This window comes from Sylvia atricapilla, chromosome 12 (assembly GCF_009819655.1).
Source record: "Sylvia atricapilla isolate bSylAtr1 chromosome 12, bSylAtr1.pri, whole genome shotgun sequence".
In the NCBI taxonomy this organism is placed as follows: domain Eukaryota; kingdom Metazoa; phylum Chordata; class Aves; order Passeriformes; family Sylviidae; genus Sylvia; species Sylvia atricapilla.
The window spans coordinates 2349331-2368706 of record NC_089151.1 but is presented as its reverse complement, the minus strand read 5'-3'; the positions used below and the strand labels follow the sequence as shown (position 1 = coordinate 2368706).

The 19376-nt window shown below is 56.0% G+C and overlaps 1 protein-coding gene across 1 annotated transcript in view; it reads left to right on the top strand.

Annotated features, from left to right (window-relative positions):
• The window catches only part of JPH3 (junctophilin 3), a 58406-nt gene that overhangs the window by 24744 nt on the left and 14286 nt on the right, over positions 1–19376 (top strand). Inside the window, exon 3 of the mRNA XM_066327486.1 lies at positions 13661–13785. Coding sequence (XP_066183583.1) covers positions 13661–13785 — 125 coding nt within the window. The remainder of the gene's footprint in view (positions 1–13660; positions 13786–19376) is intronic.

Here is a 19376-nt window from a genome sequence, read left to right as displayed (position 1 = left end):
ATTGCACAAAACACTCATTGTTTGCATTTTCTCGTCGTTCCTGGGTGGGCAGACGTGGGACTGGACATGATGGTGGGGCATGGAGATGATCCCCACACGTGTCTGGGCCCAGCTGGATGTCCCTGAGAGCAGGGAAAACCTCCCAATCATCACCAGGTCCATCCTGGTGAGGCTGAAGGCAGCAGGAATGGCAGAATCCCAGAATATCCTGAGCTGAAAGGACCCACCAGGTCCATGGGGTCCAACTCCTGGCCCTGGCCCCTCTCCTCCGGTTCCTCCCAGCTCCACGGAGCAAAACATGGATTTTTTCTCTTCCCAAGCGTGCTGGTGATCAAAACTCAGCAGCTTTCCATCCCTCAGACGCTGTCACCTCCCCTGGAAAAGTGACCTCTCCCTGCCCCACAGGGCTGGAGGTGGTGGAGGAGCCCCGGAGGGTGAGGCTGAACATCAGCCCTCTCTCCTCCAGCATCTGCTGGTGCTCCCGAGGCCATTCCAGCTCCTTGCCTCGGCCCAAGGCCAGCCAGAGCTGCAAATAACATTTTAAGTTCAGTTCAATGAGAATTTGCTCGAGTTTTGGGTGAGGTTTTTGTGGCGTTGGCTCAGAAACCGGGGTGGGTTTTGCTGTTGGGTTAAAACCGAGGAAGTTCATGGACCTTCCCTCTGCAGCACCAGGGGAAAGGGAGGGACAACATTTCACTGCCTCTTCCAGATTTTTGTGCCTCCAACAGCAAGGGAAAAAAAAAAAAAAAAGATTGCCTGGAAAGTTCAGTTGCCAAAAGTCTGTTTTGCTCGAGGTGACCAAAACTTGGGAAGCTGCCAAAGAGTCTCGGCCAAAACCTGACGGGGGTGAAGGGTCAGGAAAGGGAAAAAGACTTTTCCTTGTGGTTCTGGTGTGGTTTGCTCTGGAATTTGGGTTAACTCCTTCTTTTTAGGCATCCAAATTATAACTGAAATTAAACCAGCTCAGATTTGGTTTTTTTGTCAGCACCTCCCTCACCTGGAGTTTTTTTGCCTGAACTTCCCAAATTCTTTCCTTCTGAGCCCTTTTCCTTTGGCTGTAGAAAAAAAAAATAAAATAAAAAAGGCTCTAATGATTCCCAAGGGACCAGGGTGTGCTGGTGGCTCCTCAGAGGGGGTTGAGGCATTCCCTGGAGGCAGAGCTGAGGCTCCTCAGCGCCCTTTGCCTGGCTGAGCTTCTCTCCCTCTGCTGCATTTGGCACCTTTGGCTTTGAGATTTGCACCCCTTCTCCAACCTGTGGGGGTGTCAGCCCAGCCACAGGAGGGATGGGATGATTTGGGAGCATCCTGGTGATGGAATGCTGGTGGTTTATTGGATCCTCCATCTTCTGTCCCTCAGTCTGGGGCAGGAGGAAGTGCCCAGTGTTCACCTGAGCCAGATGTTTTCTGACAGCTCCATCCATCCCTCCATCCCTCCATCATCCCTCCATCCCTCCATCCCTCCATCCATCCATCATCCCTCCATCCATCCATCCATCCATCCATCCATCCATCCCTCCATTCATCCCTCCATTCATCCATCCATCCATCCATCCATCCATCCCTCCATTCATCCATCCATCCATCCATCCATCCCTCCATCCATCCATCCATCCCTCCATCCATCCATCCATCCCTCCATCCATCCCTCCATTCATCCCTCCATCCATCCATCCATCCTCCTTCCATCCATCCATCCATCCCTCCATCCATCCATCCATCCATCCATCCATCCATCCATCCATCCATCCATCCCTCCATCCATCCATCCATCCATCCATCCCTCCATCCATCCCTCCATCCATCCCTCCATCCATCCATCCCTCCATCCATCCATCCCTCCATCCATCCATCCTCCATCCATCCATCCCTCCACCCATCCATCCATCCCTCCATTTATCCCTCCATCCATCCATCCCTCCATCCATCATCTATCCATCCATCCCTCCATCCATCCCTCCATCCATCCATCCTCCATCCATCCATCCATCCCTCCATCCATCCCTCCATCCATCCCTCCATCCATCCATCCCTCATCCATCCATCCCTCCATCCATCCATCCCTCCATCCATCATCTATCCATCCATCCCTCCATCCATCCATCCATCCATCCATCCCTCCATCCCTCCATCCATCCATCCCTCCATCCCTCCATCCATCCATCCCTCCATCCCTCCATCCATCCTTCCATCCTGCCACCTTGGTGCCTCTGTTTGCTTTTACTTGGATTTCTGTGTCTTTTATTTATTGGTTGGGTTTGTTTTCCCAAGGGTTCTTAGGGATCTCTTCCAATGTGTTTTGCCTCCCACCTGGAAGTGGCAGGTTTGGAATGTGCTGCTTCTGCTTCTGGGGAGAGTTAGAGGAATGTTTGCTGTGCTTTTGGGATGGAGAGGGATATTCAGCCCTTCCCATTCCTTTTGTGTGCATTTCCCATGATGAACGTGACAATCATCCAGCAAAAATCATGGAAACCTGCCCTGTATCCAAAGCACCACCGCTGGAGAGCAGGAACATCCCCCCTGCTCACTCCTGTGCCTTCCCTGAGTCAGCTCTTCCCAAATCCTGCTCCGAGTGGCTTCCCACAGGTTTTGCAGCCCTTTGCAGAAGGCAACGACGCTCAGAGCAGCTCTGCAGTTGTCTGCTGCCTTCCCCCTGTTTAGAGGAAAAGGGGAAAATCCATCCCTGGAGCTGGATTTGCTCTATCCTCCACGTCTGATTTGGGAGAGGGAATTTCTCAGAGCTTGGGCCGCATCCTGGGAGTGACTCCCTGTCCCAGCACTGCCCATTTCGAGGGCAAAGTGACCACTCTGGAGAGAGGCCAAAGCTCAGGTGGGACAGTGGCCTCAAAGCCACCCCTTCCCGAGTCAAATCCCGGTGTTTTCACTCACCTGCCTCCTGCAGCGCTCCGTTCCAAGTGACAGATGGCCAGGGATGAGGCTCCCTCTCCAGATGTTGATGTTCTGGCCAGCTGTGGATAACACCCAGGGCATCATCTCCCTGCAAAGCCCCTCAGCTCTGTCCTTACTGCGGGGCACAAAGTTAAAGGGGAGGGAAGTCACTGGGATGGGAATGCAGGGATCTGCTTATTCCACGTGCTCCTTGGCCAGGGAGGAGCTGGGAGCATCCTGGTGCCAGATGTACCAGCTCCACCCGGCCCAGCCTTTAAAAGCTGATGGAGATGGATTTTCTGGGAGTTTTTTTATTGAGGAAAATCAAGGATAAAATAAGGAAATCCTTTTTTGGGCTGGTGGGAATAAGGTGAGCTGGAGATGATCCTGGAGTTTGATGCTCTCATCTTTCTCCCCTGGGAATGATCCAGCTCAGGGATGTAGTTTGAGCTGTAACTCCCAGAATTTTGGGGATGTGGCTCATCCCTATCCCCCAAGTCACCGAGACTTTGCACTTTTCCAGGTTGTGAATTCAGTTCTCCAGCAAAATTCCTTCTGGCCGCTCCAGGGCAAGGCACAGGACACAAGGACACAGCCTGGGATGCTTTATTCCCCCCCTTACCCAGATTAAAAACCGGAATTTCAGTGTCAAATGGCAAAAGATTCCTCGGTGAATTCTCTCCCCATTTATAACTCCAACAATATAAAGGTGGGGAAGGCTCTGGCACAGGTGCCTGGAGCAATGAGCTAAATGGGAACTGGCTCCAGCCAGTTCCAAATTCTCCGTGAATTTGGGAGACCTGGAGCCTTCCATGTCCCAGCTGTCCACGAGAATGGAATGATTTCCATCTGCCTTGGGAATGATTTCCCTCCCTAACGTGACATTTCCCACTGTAAAACTACAGGAAAACTCGGATTTGGCCTTTTGACCACAACATTTTCCGTGCTTCTCTGCAATTTGCTTTCTTGGGCAGCAACAAACGCATCAAGGGGAATTTATTTTTTTTTTTTGTTTCCTCCAGGATTAAAGGGTTTGAGTATTTATTTTTCCTTAATTCTCTTGAAATGCGACTTCCAGAGCCATTTTTTAAGGAGCATGCCATCACAATTTCATCCTTCCCGTGCCATCCCAGCTTTTCCCAACCTTCCCTCCCGCTGCTGGGAGCATTCCTGCTCCTCCTCAGAGGCCGGGCAGGGGATGATCCATCCCAAAATCTCCATCTGGAGCTGGCGAGTCTGGCTCTGTCTTTGCTATGCACAGCACCTGCTCCGTGTCTGGCTGCAAAGAGCCCGAGCAGACCTTCGGGGCTGCATTACGTCATGTCAGAGGTCACATTAAACAGCTTTTAAAAAAAAAAATTAATTAAGAATTCCAGCGATGCTGAGAGGAAGAGAGGAGGGGAGAAACAGAGGGAAAAAAGCAGACGGAGAGAGCGGGTTGGGAAAAAAAAAAAAATGCCTGCGCTGAGCAGGTAAATGGGAATTTATCCACAGACAGCTAATTGGTGTGTCTAATATTGCACCCCCTGAGGACCAGCGCGGTGTTGCTGCCTGCACAAATCACTCCCGGCCAGCCTGGTGCAATAACAGCCGAGCCGGCAGAGCTGTGGGAAGAGCCAGGCTGGAATTAGGAGCGGCTTTTATCGGGGCAATAAACGCCGGATAAAAGGGAAATAACGAACAGGTTGTTAATTGCTGCCATCTCTCCCCCGTTCCCTGGGGGCTGTGTCTAGACAGAGCCTGGCTCCGGGCTCCGCTCATCCCGAGCCTCTGGAGAGGGCTGGATGCGGGATGCGATGCCCCTGGAATGGCAGAGGGGAGCTGGATGGGCACTGCAGCTGTGCCCTAAATCAGAGAGGCTCCCGCAGAGGTGGAAAGCAGACAGTCTGCAGTGGTTATTAATAATTCAGTCCCAATTTGTCCCGTCTTGGAGAGAGCGAAGCCCAGCCGAGGCTCCCCTCCCGGCTGCCCGGAGCGAGGCAAAGCCTCCCGGCGTTCTTGCAGCCATCCATCCCAACGCTGGGTAAGGATTTGGGAGCTGGGATCGCCTCTCCCGCCGCATCCCGGAGAGATCCTGTATCCTTGGGAGAGCGGTGCATCATCATCATCATCATCATCATCATCATCATCACCATCCTCTCCCCAGGGCTGCGGGGTTGGGGATCAGCAGGGGATCTCCTTTTTCTCCTTCATCCCGCCATCCCTTCCCAGGACAAGGTGCATCCCAAGGCTTTCCTGACTCTTAAACGCCCTGCAAAACGCTCTCTCGGAATTTTTCCTGAAGTTATTTCCTTGCAGCTGGCGTGTGTTTTAATTGAATTTGGCCGTTTGAAAAATACATGAAGCTCTGTAATGGAGGGAGAGGGAAAAAAAAATTCTCTCCGATAGGAAGATAAAGATGCATTTAAAGAGAAAAAAAAAATTAAAAAAATAAAAACCCAGCCCCAAAGCTGCCTGATGAAGTATTGACCTGGAGACAAAGTGGATCAGATGGAGCCAACCTGGCCCCTTAGGAAAACTTGAGGCTGTTCATTAGGGATGAGCTCACTGCCAGCTTAACTCCATCCTCACCACTCCCAGTGAAGCCTGAAGTGGTAAATGCGCCCAATTTTCCAGGTTTTCCATTAAAATAGGGACCACGGGACGGTCCTTTTTTTATGGGGTGGAAAGGGTTTGGGATTTGTTGCAGCCTCGTGGTGCTCCTGTTGGGGTCGGGCTGATGGCAGAGCTCTGGGGGTGGGATGGAGGAGGGCTGAGCACCTCCACCCCTGCACAGCATCCCAGCAGTAAAGCAGGAATTTCATACTTCCCTCAGAATTTCGGGAAACAGACCTTCCTTCCCAGAAATCTCACCCAGAGGAGGTTTTTTAACATTCCCCATAATGTGGATTTCTCTCTGTGCTCAGCACAGAGCTCCCTTTGACCCCGAGCATGAGTTTCCTCCAGTCTGCTGCCTGGCTTTTATTGGAATGTGTTTTCCATACAAAAAAACACTGGGAAAAATGGGAATAAGGGTGGCAAATCCCTCCCTGGGTGGGTTCAGACAATGGGTGGAGCAGGACTCACCAGTGATCCAGGTTTCTCGTGGCTCCAGGTGCCATCCAGACAATTCCAGGTGTCACATTTCCAGCTCGGAAACCTTCCTGAGCTTCTGTAAACTTGCTCTAATTTCCAGCCTAGTTTTAAAGCACTTTGTCCCACTTGTTCTCCTGCCAAAGCATTCCTGGAACCAAAACACCTCTCGAGCCTCACCTGGTTTGAATTTTGCTTCCTTCCTTCCTGAATCCCTGAGGATTTTGCTGGGAGTTCCCCCCTTTTTTTGGCTAAAGCAGCCCCCAGCCCTGGGTTTGCAGCAGAACCCTTGGATCCACTCCTTGCTCACTCCAAGCCAGCTCGGAGTCACTGATGGAATTCCTAAAAAGCCAAGTTCTTCCTTGCAAATCAGTTGATTCCAGCTCCTGAGAGATTAGCTGGAGCTGATAAACTTGGCATTAGGGAGCAGGCCCAGGTATTATCCCTTCCCCTCTCAGCTCTGGCCAAATCACAGGAGATCTGCAAGGATTTCCTGGGAATCTGGTTGGTTGGGATTTTTCCCTGCCTCCTGCCATCTCCCTTTGCCAGTTTGACCACTTGCCCGCTCATCCTCCGAGAAGAGTGAGTCAGCTTGGCCAAAAGATTAATAAATAAAATATCCCAGCTGGGACTCTCTGCCCTGAGACCCAAAACCAGGGGCTCAAAAAGCCACAAACCATCCCGGCCTTTCCCCCTCTGGCTCTTCCCAATGCCAATCTTGGCCTAAACACCCTCCCTCAGCTCAGCTTGGATAGAGAAGGGCAGTGAAATCCTGGAATCATGGAATGGTTTGGTTGGAAAGACCTTAAAGCCCATCCCTGCCATGGGCAGTGCCACCTTCCACCATCCCAGGATCCTGGATTCATCCCAGCTGGAGGAGGAGGCTGGGGATGCTCAGAGTGGGAGGAATTAAACAGCTCCTCTTGCATCACTTTTCCTTCCATCCCATCATGAGCCCACAGGAACAGGCTGATCTTTAAGGTCCCTTCCAACCCAAAGCATCCCATAATTCTGGTTTTTCAGGAAGGGCCCCCAGCCTTATTTTCACCAAAATTCCAGTTTGGTGTCTCCACCTTGGAAAAAAAAAAAAAATTGATGGCAGCACTTAGGGAAGGAGGAGCAGAGTGGTGAGATCAGGCCCTGTCCATGTGTCAGGGAGAAAAAAATAAAAACCACCACAAAACACTTTTCCAGGGAAATAAACTCCAGGCAATTAAGTGGGAATTAAGATTTAGAGCACGCCACGAGCAGCAGGCATGGAGAAAGGAGACAGCTGGTAAATTTAGGATGTGACAAAGTCATGAGAGCACTAACTGGATTACTGGCATTTATTTGGGAATACTTATGGATTTTATTATGCAACGTATGGATCTCCATAATTCTGCTTTTCACTCCTCCCAGCGTCTCAGGGAGCTTTACAAACAATTAATTGGTGCTGCTCCGGGGGAATCCAGCCTGTCCCATCTGCTCCAGGGAATCCAGGCCCTTCCATCCCTCCCCGAGTGTATTTTGGATCAGAGGTGGCTTCACTGATGTGATGGATTTTTTAACCTTTTCTGAGCCAAAGCTCCAAGCTTTTGTTTTTTTTTTTTAATTGCCTGCAATTCCTAGGCCAATGTTGGGAGTCCGTGGGGAGGGGCAGATCCAGAAGTCTCGGGAGTGAGGTTTCCAGGGAGGAAATGCATCCAGGGATGGGGATTTTAATCCATTTAGGTTGGATTGGGTTGGATATCAGGAGGAATTTCTCTCTGGAAAGGGTGCTCAGGCATTGGAACTGCCCAGGGAGGGTTGGATCCCCATCCCTGGAAGTGTCCAAGGAATTCCTGGAGGTGTCACTCTGGGCTGGGGACAAGGTGGGGATCATTCACAGCTTGGATTTGGTGATCCTGGAGCTCTTTTCCACCCTCAAGGAGCCCGTGATTCCACCACGGGGGTTCTGAGTGCTGCAGAGAGGAGCAGAGTCGGGGCCATCCCAGAACCCGGGCTGGTGGCTCCGTGTGGGCTCCTGCAGTGTCACCTCCTGCCCTGTCACCACCCCCCTGTGCCCCAGTCCCCCCGGGATGGCCCAGGCTGCTGCTCCAGCCTCCTTCCCGGGCAGGCAGAGAGGGATGAGCTCCTCCAGCCACCGCTCCAGGGAGGAGTGTGGGGAGCAGAGGAGTGTAATCCCAGGTTCTGGGAGCAGGGTGTGATCCTGGGATTACAGTGATCCTGGGCTGGAGCACACAGTGATCCTGGGCTGGGAGCACACAGTGATCCTGGGCTGGAGCACACAGTGATCCTGGGCTGGGAGCAGTGATCCTGGGCTGGAGCACACAGTGATCCTGGGCTGGGAGCAGTGATCCTGGGCTGGAGCACACAGTGATCCTGGGCTGGAGCACACAGTGATCCTGGGCTGGAGCACACAGTGATCCTGGGCTGGGAGCAGTGATCCTGGGCTGGAGCACACAGTGATCCTGGGCTGGAGCACACAGTGATCCTGGGCTGGAGCACACAGGGATCCTGGGCTGGGAGCAGTGATCCTGGGCCGGGAGCACACAGTGATCCTGGGCTGGAGCACACAGTGATCCTGGGCTGGAGCACACAGTGATCCTGGGCTGGGAGCACACAGTGATCCTGGGCTAGAGCACACAGTGATCCTGGGCTGGAGCACACAGTGATCCTGGGCTGGAGCACACAGTGATCCTGGGCTGGGAGCACACAGTGATCCTGGGCTGGGAGCACACAGTGATCCTGGGCTGGAGCACACAGTGATCCTGGGCTGGGAGCAGTGATCCTGGGCTGGGAGCACACAGTGATCCTGGGCTGGGAGCAGTGATCCTGGGCTGGAGCACACAGTGATCCTGGGCTGGGAGCAGTGATCCTGGGCTGGGAGCACACAGTGATCCTGGGCTGGGAGCAGTGATCCTGGGCTGGGAGCACACAGTGATCCTGGGCTGGGAGCACACAGTGATCCTGGGCTGGGAGCAGTGATCCTGGGCTGGGAGCAGTGATCCTGGGCTGGGAGCACACAGTGATCCTGGGCTGGGAGCAGTGATCCTGGGCTGGGAGCACACAGTGATCCTGGGCTGGGAGCAGTGATCCTGGGCCGGGAGCAGTGATCCTGGCTGGGAGCAGTGATCCTGGGCTGGGAGCAGTGATCCTGGGCTGGGAGCACACAGTGATCCTGGGCTGGGAGCACACAGTGATCCTGGGCTGGGAGCAGTGATCCTGGGCTGGGAGCAGTGATCCTGGGCTGGGAGCAGTGATCCTGGGCTGGGAGCACACAGTGATCCTGGCTGGGAGCACACAGTGATCCTGGGCTGGAGCACACAGTGATCCTGGGCTGGGAGCAGTGATCCTGGGCTGGAGCAGTGATCCTGGGCCGGGAGCAACACAGTGATCCTGGGCTGGGAGCAGTGATCCTGGGCTGGGAGCAGTGATCCTGGGCTGGAGCACACAGTGATCCTGGGCTGGGAGCACACAGTGATCCTGGGCTGGGAGCAGTGATCCTGGGCTGGGAGCACACAGTGATCCTGGGCTGGAGCACACAGTGATCCTGGGCTGGGAGCACACAGTGATCCTGGGCTGGGAGCACACAGTGATCCTGGGCTGGGAGCACACAGTGATCCTGGGCTGGGAGCAGTGATCCTGGGCTGGAGCACACAGTGATCCTGGGCTGGAGCACACAGTGATCCTGGGCTGGAGCACACAGTGATCCTGGGCTGGAGCACACAGTGATCCTGGGCTGGGAGCACACAGTGATCCTGGGCTGGGAGCACACAGTGATCCTGGGCTGGCAGCAGTGATCCTGGGCTGGGAGCACACAGTGATCCTGGGCTGGAGCACACAGGATCCTGGGCTGGAGCACACAGTGATCCTGGGCTGGGAGCAGTGATCCTGGGCTGGGAGCAGTGATCCTGGGCTGGGAGCACACAGTGATCCTGGGCTGGAGCACACAAGTGATCCTGGGCTGGGAGCACACAGTGATCCTGGGCTGGAGCACACAGTGATCCTGGGCTGGAGCACACAGTGATCCTGGGCTGGGAGCAGTGATCCTGGGCTGGGAGCACACAGTGATCCTGGGCTGGAGCAGAGTGATCCTGGGCCGGGAGCACACAGTGATCCTGGGCTGGGAGCAGTGATCCTGGGCGGGAGCACACAGTGATCCTGGGCTGGGAGCAGTGATCTGGGCTGGGAGCACACAGTGATCCTGGGCTGGAGCACACAGTGATCCTGGGCTGGGAGCACACAGTGATCCTGGGCTGGGAGCAGTGATCCTGGGCTGGGAGCACACAGTGATCCTGGGCTAGAGCACACAGTGATCCTGGGCTGGAGCACACAGTGATCCTGGGCTGGAGCAGAGTGATCCTGGGCCAGGAGCACACAGTGATCCTGGGCTGGGAGCAGTGATCCTGGGCCGGGAGCACACAGTGATCCTGGGCTGGGAGCAGTGATCCTGGGCTGGGAGCACACAGTGATCCTGGGCTGGAGCAACACAGTGATCCTGGGCTGGAGCACACAGTGATCCTGGGCTGGGAGCAGTGATCCTGGGCTGGGAGCACACAGTGATCCTGGGCTGGAGCACACAGTGATCCTGGGCTGGGAGCACACAGTGATCCTGGGCTGGGAGCGTGATCCTGGGCCGGGAGCACACAGTGATCCTGGGCTGGAGCACACAGTGATCCTGGGCTGGAGCAGTGATCCTGGGCCGGGAGCACACAGTGATCCTGGGCTGGAGCACACAGTGATCCTGGGCTGGAGCACACAGTGATCCTGGGCTAGAGGCACACAGTGATCCTGGGCTGGGAGCAGTGATCCTGGGCTGGAGCACAGAGTGATCCTGGGCTGGGAGCACACAGTGATCCTGGGCTGGAGCACACAGTGATCCTGGGCTGGAGCACACAGTGATCTGGGCTGGGGGCAGTGATCCTGGGCTGGGAGCACACAGTGATCCTGGCTGGAGCACACAGTGATCCTGGGCTGGGAGCAGTGATCCTGGGCTGGGAGCAACACAGTTGATCCTGGGCTGGGAGCACACAGTGATCCTGGGCTGGGAGCAGTGATCCTGGGCTGGGAGCAGTGTCCTGGGCTGGAGCACACATGTGATCCTGGGCTGGAGCACACAGTGACCTGGCTGGAGCACACAGTGATCCTGGGCTGGAGCAGTGATCCTGGGCTGGAGCACACAGTGATCCTGGGCTGGGAGCACACAGTGATCCTGGCTAGAGCACACAGTGATCCTGGGCTGGAGCACACAGTGATCCTGGGCTGGAGCACACAGTGATCCTGGGCTGGGAGCAGTGATCCTGGGCTGGGAGCACACAGTGATCCTGGGCTGGAGCACACAGTGATCCTGGGCTGGAGCACACAGTGATCCTGGGCTGGGAGCAGTGATCCTGGGCTGGGAGCAGTGATCCTGGGCTGGGAGCACACAGTGATCCTGGGCTGGAGCACACAGTGATCCTGGGCTGGAGCACACAGTGATCCTGGGCTGGGAGCAGTGATCCTGGGCTGGGAGCAGTGATCCTGGGCTGGAGCACACAGTGATCCTGGGCTGGGAGCACACAGTGATCCTGGGCTGGGAGCAGTGATCCTGGGCTGGGAGCAGTGATCCTGGGCTGGAGCACACAGTGATCCTGGGCTGGAGCACACAGTGATCCTGGGCTGGAGCACACAGTGATCCTGGGCTGGGAGCACACAGTGATCCTGGGCTGGGAGCAGTGATCCTGGGCTGGAGCACACAGTGATCCTGGGCTGGGAGCAGTGATCCTGGGCTGGAGCACACAGTGATCCTGGGCTGGGAGCAGTGATCCTGGGCTGGAGCACAGAGTGATCCTGGGCTGGGAGCACACAGTGATCCTGGGCTGGAGCACACAGTGATCCTGGGCTGGGAGCAGTGATCCTGGGCTGGAGCACACAGTGATCCTGGGCTGGAGCACACAGTGATCCTGGGCTGGGAGCAGTGATCCTGGGCTGGGAGCAGTGATCCTGGGCTGGAGCACACAGTGATCCTGGGCTGGAGCACACAGTGATCCTGGGCTGGAGCACACAGTGATCCTGGGCTGGGAGCACACAGTGATCCTGGGCTGATAATAGTACTATGAATTGTTTAATTAATATTCTTATGTCTAAATTATATATAATATTCTTTATTATACTTTCAATAATACAAAATATTATAATTTATACTAGTCATTATACTTTGCATATAATAAAACATAACAATGTATCAATCATTTATTTTATAAATATATATCATTATAGTTAAATAAAATGTAAAATTCTTAAAATAAATATTATTTATAAGTATTATTTAATACTTATATGTATTATTTCTAATAGTTATATATAAAAATAATGTCTGATAATATCTATTATTAAATATTATATAATTAAATAATGATAAGATATATATAATATCTATTAATGAATTATATATTTTATAAATTTCAATCACGGAGAACCCTCAGCACCTGCACCAGCCTCACCACCCCCAATAACAATGGAAAACAGCCCGGATTCACTCCCAGGCTGCTCCAGGGCAGGGAATAAAGCATTTGTTAAAGCCAAGAGACTCGAGGGGTGTCAGGAGAGGAGCACAGGTGACACACAGCCACGCTCACACCCCGTGTCCCCAGCCCCAGGGATGTTTCCGAGCCAGGCAGGCCCATTCCTGGCCCTCTTTTCCATTTTTAGGAGCCTGTCAGAAATGGCACTCCCTCTCCACGCAGATGTCGAGAAATTAGAGGGAATTCAGAGAGAGGCAGGAAAAAAAAAAAAAAAAAAAAAAAGAAAAAAGTGATTAAAGGAGATGGAGGGCCTGATTTTGGAGGGAAAAGAAATCAGTGGAGTTATTTATAACCTGCACCGGGGTGGGAGCAGGAATTTTTGAGAAGTGCCTGGATAGATGGGATATAAGGGGAAAAAAAGGGGCAAAGCAACCTCCGGAGGATGCTCTGAGAGGAGCTGTAAATCCTGAGTGATGGGAGGAGATGCCATCCAAAAAAAGCCTTTTTTGGGGAATATCTGTGGCTGCAGGGGACAGCTGTTGATCCAGAGGGAAGAAAGAGCCCTGATCAAAATGTGTGAAGGGATGGTGGAGGCGGCACCGGAGCCGAACCCCCGGCTCCTACCTCTGCTCCCAGTATTTATTGTCATCCAGCATTTTACACAAAACGTGGGGGTGGCCATGGAAATGTTCCTTTGTGTTGTTGGTTTGGGGTTTTATTGGCTTTTTGGTTTTGGGGTTTTTTTTCGTCCCCGAAGCAAATAGGTTTGGTTAAAAAAACCCAACAAAACAACAACAAAAAGAGAAAACAAAACCAAAAACCAAACCAACAACAAAACAAATCAAAACAAAACAAAACCCACCCGACATCACCCCCCCAAAACAAAAAGAAATCCAACAAAAAAACCAACCAAACCAGCTTTAAATTCAAATTCAACCCTGGAGGCTCATGGGATGGGAAATGGGATGGAGAGACCTTGGGGAAACAAATCCTGCTCCTGATTCCCAATCTCCTGGGCGATTCCCAGGCTGAGGAGCTGCTCAGGGAAAATCTCCCCATTGCCCAAGCAGCCCCAAGCTCCGCTGGCAGCTCCTCCCTCAGGGCCCAAAAAGGCTTCTGGAGGAATACTGGGGGTGGAATTTGGGGTTTTCCCCGGCGGGGTGTGCAGGGAGGAGGTCCCTAACGGGGTCCTGGTGTGTGCTGTTGCCTTGCAGGACCTCTCACTCCAGGGCCAAGGCGGAGGCGGCCGTGACGGCGGCGCAGAAAGCTCAGGAGGAAGCTCGGATCGCCAGGATCACTGCCAAAGAGTTCTCGCCTTCCTTCCAGCACAGGGAGAACGGTCAGTCCTGCACCTGCCCCTAAATCCCCAAATATCCCCCAAAAAGACCCCGCCTGGAGGCTCAGGTCCCACAGCTCCCCATCCCCACCGGAGCTCTCGGAGTGGGAAAAGCTCCAGGGAACATCAGGGTTTGGGAGATTTGTCAATATCCAACAAATCCAACCTTGTTTGGTGCTTTTTCTCCTGGTATTTCTTCTTTTTCCCCCAATTGTTTAGTTCATAGCCTTTGATGGTTGCACAGAAAGAGCCCAACGAGGGCTCCGGATGCCAACACAGATGATCCCAGAGGTCACCACTGAGTTTACACCCGTGGTTTGTGCAGTTCCCGAATTCTTTGGGAAGTTTGGACCCAGTGGGAGCTGACCCTTCCCTCAGCCAGGCAAATCAGTCACTGGGAAAATCCACCTTTGGGGTTTGCCTGGTAGCAAACCCATCCTTCCTTCCTTCCTTCCTTCCTTCCTTCCTTCCTTCCTTCCTTCCTTCCTTCCTTCCTTCCTTCCTTCCTTCCTTCCTTCCTTCCTTCCTTCCTTCCTTCCTTCCTTCCTTCCTTCCTTCCTTCCTTCCTTCCTTCCTTCCTTCCTTCCTTCCTTCCTTCCTTCCTTCCTTCCCCCCCCCTTCCCTCCTTCCATCCTTCCATCCTTCCCTTCCATCCTTTTCAGCATTTTTCTGTTGTTTTGTCACATTTTTGCTCAGCAAAGCCTCGGGGAGGATGGAGCTGAAGCCAAGCCAGGCTCGGGCCAGGGTCTGCAGCCGAGTGGGAAGCTCCGAGTCCCCCCCAGCAATAATTAACATCATAATTAATGTGTGACTGGGTTTATTGAGAAGTTTTCCAGCACCGAGCCCTCCTCAGGGCTGTCATTATTCTCTCTCTCCCTGTTCCTGGCTCCAAGCGAGGATTACTCACGGGCTGTAATTGCTCCCGGGGCTGCTGCCGGTGACTCAGGGCTGCTCCCGAGCTTGGGGACAAGGCACCGAGGGCTCTGCTGCTCCAGCCCCGTGCTCACCTCACCGGGATGGGGCAGCCGAGGGCAGCCCACGGCTCAGCACCACGGGCTTTGGGGGCTGCTGCAGCCTGGGGACACAGCCCCAGCCGGGAGTGTTCTGGGATGGCCGAGCATCCCCTGCATGTCCCTGGCATCTCCTGCCTGCTGGAGGAGGCTGAGCCTTGTGCCAAACCCATCCCATCCCATCCATCCCATCCCATCCATCCATCCATCCCATCCCATCCCATCCCATCCCACCCCCACCATCCCATCCCATCCATCCATCCCATCCCATCCCATCCATCCCATCCCATCCATCCCATCCCATCCCATCCATCCCATCCCATCCCATCCCATCCATCCCATCCCATCCCATCCATCCATCCACCCATCCCATCCCATCCATCCATCCATCCATCCCATCCCATCCATCCCATCCCATCCCATCCCATCCCATCCCATCCCATCCCATCCCATCCCATCCCATCCCATCCCATCCCATCCATCCCATCCCATCTCATCCCATCCCATCCCATCCCATCCCATCCCATCCCATCCCATCCCATCCATCCATCCCATCCCATCCCATCCCATCCCATCCCATCCCATCCATCCCATCCCATCCCATCCCATCCCATCCCATCCATGCCATTCCATCCCATCCCCTCCCATCCATCCATCCCATCCCATCCTTCCCATCCTCTCCCATCCCATCCCATCCCTCCCACCCCCTCCATCCCATCCCAACCCATCCCATCCATCCCACTTCATCCCATCCCATCCCATCCATCCCACTTCATCCCATCCCATCCCATCCCATCCCATCCCATCCCATCCCCTCCCCTCCCATCCCTCCTCCCGCCCAGCCCCAGTTTGGACACGGCAGATCTGAGCTCTCTCGCAGGGCTCTGTTCTCCCAGGGGCTTCTCCAGTCCTGGGATGTTCCTCATCTCCATCTCCTCCTGCCAGGAGACTTTGCTGCTTTAAATCACCTCTTGGAAAGATATTTTTAGGAGATACATTTTTTACTACCTCCCCGACGGGCCCGTGCTGGGGTTTGTGCGCTGGGAGCTCCGTGTGAGAGGGGAAGGGAGGGAAGGCGCCTCCACTTAGAGCGCATTAAAAAACAAACACGGAGACCTGGCAGCGCCTGCGGAGCCTCTGGGGCAGATAACGGGGGTGAGAGGCTGTGTCACACCCCGAGCCCGCGGGTCAGGCTGGGAACAGCCCCGGGAGCAGCCCCGGGAACAGCCCCGGGAGCAGCCCCGGGAGCAGCCCCGGAACAGCCCCGGGAGCAGCCCCGGGAACAGCCCCGGAACAGCCCCAGGAACAGCCCCGGGAGCAGCCCCGGGAACAGCCCCGGGAACAGCCCCGGGAACAGCCCCGGGAGCAGCCCCGGAACAGCCCCGGAACAGCCCCGGGAACAGCCCCAGTAACAGCCCCGGGAACAGCCCCGGGAACAGCCCCGGGAGCAGCCCCGGGAGCAGCCCCGGGAGCAGCCCCGGGAACAGCCCCAGTAACAGCCCCGGGAACACCCCCGGGAGCAGCCCCGGGAACAGCCCCGGGAACAGCCCCGGGAACAGCCCCGGGAGCAGCCCCGGGAACAGCCCCGGGAACAGCCCCGGGAACAGCCCCAGGAACGGCCCCGGGAACAGCCCCGGGAGCAGCCCCGGGAACAGCCCCGGGAACAGCCCCAGTAACAGCCCCGGGAACAGCCCCGGGAGAAGCCCCGGGAGCAGCCCCGGGAACAGCCCCGGAACAGCCCCGGGAACAGCCCCGGGAACAGCCCCGGGAACAGCCCCAGTAACAGCCCCGGGAACAGCCCCGGGAGCAGCCCCGGGAACAGCCCCGGGAAAAGCCTCAGGAGCCCCGGGAGAAGCCCCGGGAGCAGCCCCGGGAACAGCCCCGGAACAGCCCCGGGAACAGCCCCGGAACAGCCCCGGGAGCAGCCCCGGGAACAGCCCCGGGAACAGCCCCGGAACAGCCCCGGAACAGCCCCGGGAACAGCCCCGGGAACAGCCCCGGAACAGCCCCGGAACAGCCCCGGAACAGCCCCGGGAGCAGCCCCGGAACAGCCCCGGGAACAGCCCCGGGAACAGCCCCGGGAGCAGCCCCAGGAACAGCCCCAGTAACAGCCCCGGGAGCAGCCCCAGGAACAGCCCCAGTAACAGCCCCGGGAACAGCCCCGGGAACAGCCCCGGGAACAGCCCCGGGAGCAGCCCCGGGAGCAGCCCCAGGAACAGCCCCAGTAACAGCCCCGGGAACAGCCCCGGGAACAGCCCCGGGAGCAGCCCCGGAACAGCCCCGGGAACAGCCCCGGGAGCAGCCCCGGAACAGCCCCAGTAACAGCCCCGGGAACAGCCCCGGGAACAGCCCCGGGAACAGCCCCGGGAGCAGCCCCGGGAGCAGCCCCAGGAACAGCCCCAGTAACAGCCCCGGGAACAGCCCCAGTAACAGCCCCGGGAGCAGCCCCGGGAACAGCCCCGGGAACAGGGAACAGCCCCGGGAACAGCCCCGGGAACAGCCCCGGGAACAGCCCCGGGAACAGCCCCGGGAACAGCCCCGGGAACAGCCCCGGGAACAGCCCCGGGAACCGGGAACAGCCCCGGGAGCAGCCCCGGGAACAGCCCCGGGAACAGCCCCGGGAACAGCCCCGGGAGCAGCCCCGGAACAGCCCCGGGAACAGCCCTGGGGCTGGGCGGGGACGGGGGAGCCGCCCCCACACCCCCGGCACTGCAGGGGCTCTGCTGCTCACCCTGCACGGGGTCCTGGGTGTGCCCCCCTTATATAGGATTGTGAGTGCTGGGTGTGACCCCTTTATTGAGAATTGTGGGTGCTGGATGTGCCCCATATTCAGAATTGTGGGTGCTGGATGTGCCCACCTTGCACAGGGTCCTGGGTGATGGGTGTGCCCCATATTCAGGATTGTGGGTGCTGGATGTGCCCCCATATTCAGAATATATTCAGAATTGTGGGTGCTGGATGTGCCCACCTTGCACAGGGTCCTGGGTGCTGGGTGTGGCCCCTTATACAGGATTGTGGGTGCTGGATTTGTCACCCCTGTACAGGGTCCTGGGTGCTGGATGTGCCTCCCATATCCAGAATTGTGGGTGTTGGATGAGCTCCCTTTCACAAGAATGGTGGGTGCTGGATTTGTCTCCCTTCCACAGGATTATGGGTGCTCTAAATGCTCTTACTTGCACAGGATCCTGGGTGCAGGATGTGCCGCCTTTATTGAGAATTGTGGGTGCAGGATGTGACCCCATATTCAGGATTATGGGTGCAGGATGTGACCCCATATTCAGAATTGTGGGTGCTGGATGTGACCCTATATTCAGGATTGTGGGTGCTGGATGTGCCCCCTTTATTGAGAATTGTGGATGCTGGATGTGACCCCTTTATTGAGAATTGTGGGTGCTGGATGTGACCCCATATTCGGGATTGTGGGTGCTGGATGTGACCCTATATTCAGGATTGTGGGTGCAGGATGTGCCCCCTTTATTGAGAATTGTGGGTGCTGGATGTGACCCTATATTCAGGATTGTGGGTGCTGGATGTGCCCCCTTTATTGAGAATTGTGGATGCAGGATGTGACCCTATATTCAGGATTGTGGGTGCTGGATGTGACCCCTTTATTGAGAATTGTGGGTGCTGGATGTGCCCCATATTCAGAATTGCGGGTGCTGGATGTGACCCTATATTCAGAATTATGGGTGCTGGATGTGACCCCTTTATTGAGAATTGTGGGTGCTGGATGTGTCCCCGTTTCACAGGATTGTGGGTGCTGGATGTGCCCTCCTCATCCAGGATCCTGGGTGCTGCAGGTCCCCAGTGCCACCCACGGCGTGCCGCGGTGGGTGCCGAGTGCCACCCACCCCCTGGGTGCTGCCTGTGCTCCCTTTCCAGGGGATCCTGGGTGCTGGATATGTTCCTGGCAGGGTGGTGGGTGTGGGTACCACCCACCCGGCACAGGGGCGCTGTCTGGGGTTTGTGGGTGCTGTGGGACACCACGGGGGGGTCCGTGCCCACCTCAGCATCAGCCCTGGGCATCCCTGGGCAGCTGCAGCTCCTGGGAGGTGAATTTTTTAGCAGGGAAAACAAAAACGTCCCTGTTTTGTACCCTGCGTCTCCCTCTCGCCCATGGCTCCCGTCCCCAGCACCCACGGGGGTCTCCCGGTGCCCACGGTGGTTGTTCATCCCAATTCCTGGCCACAGCAGGATCAGCCCATGGCTTGGGTGGTGCTGGAGGACTGAGTCCCCCCTGGGGACAGCAGCACGGCAGAGCCACAGGCCGGAGCTTGGCTCTGCTCCCAAATCCCAAAAGTGGCTGCTCAGGTTGGCCTTTGAAGCCAGCGAGGCCGGGCTGAGCTGCCTCCATCCTGCTGGAAATCCAGATTTGGTGCTCTGCATCCTCCTTCGCGCTCTCGCAGCCGTTCTTCCAGGAACATCACGTGCTCCGAGGGCTAATTTTAGCCGCTGGGGATAATTGTTGCACATCCCCGGGTGCCGAAAGCCGGCCCCAAACCCCGGCGCCTCCGCCGAGTTCCTGCGCAAGGAGACGCCTCCATCCCTGCGCCCTCCATCCCTCAGCTCCTCCGGTCCTGCTCC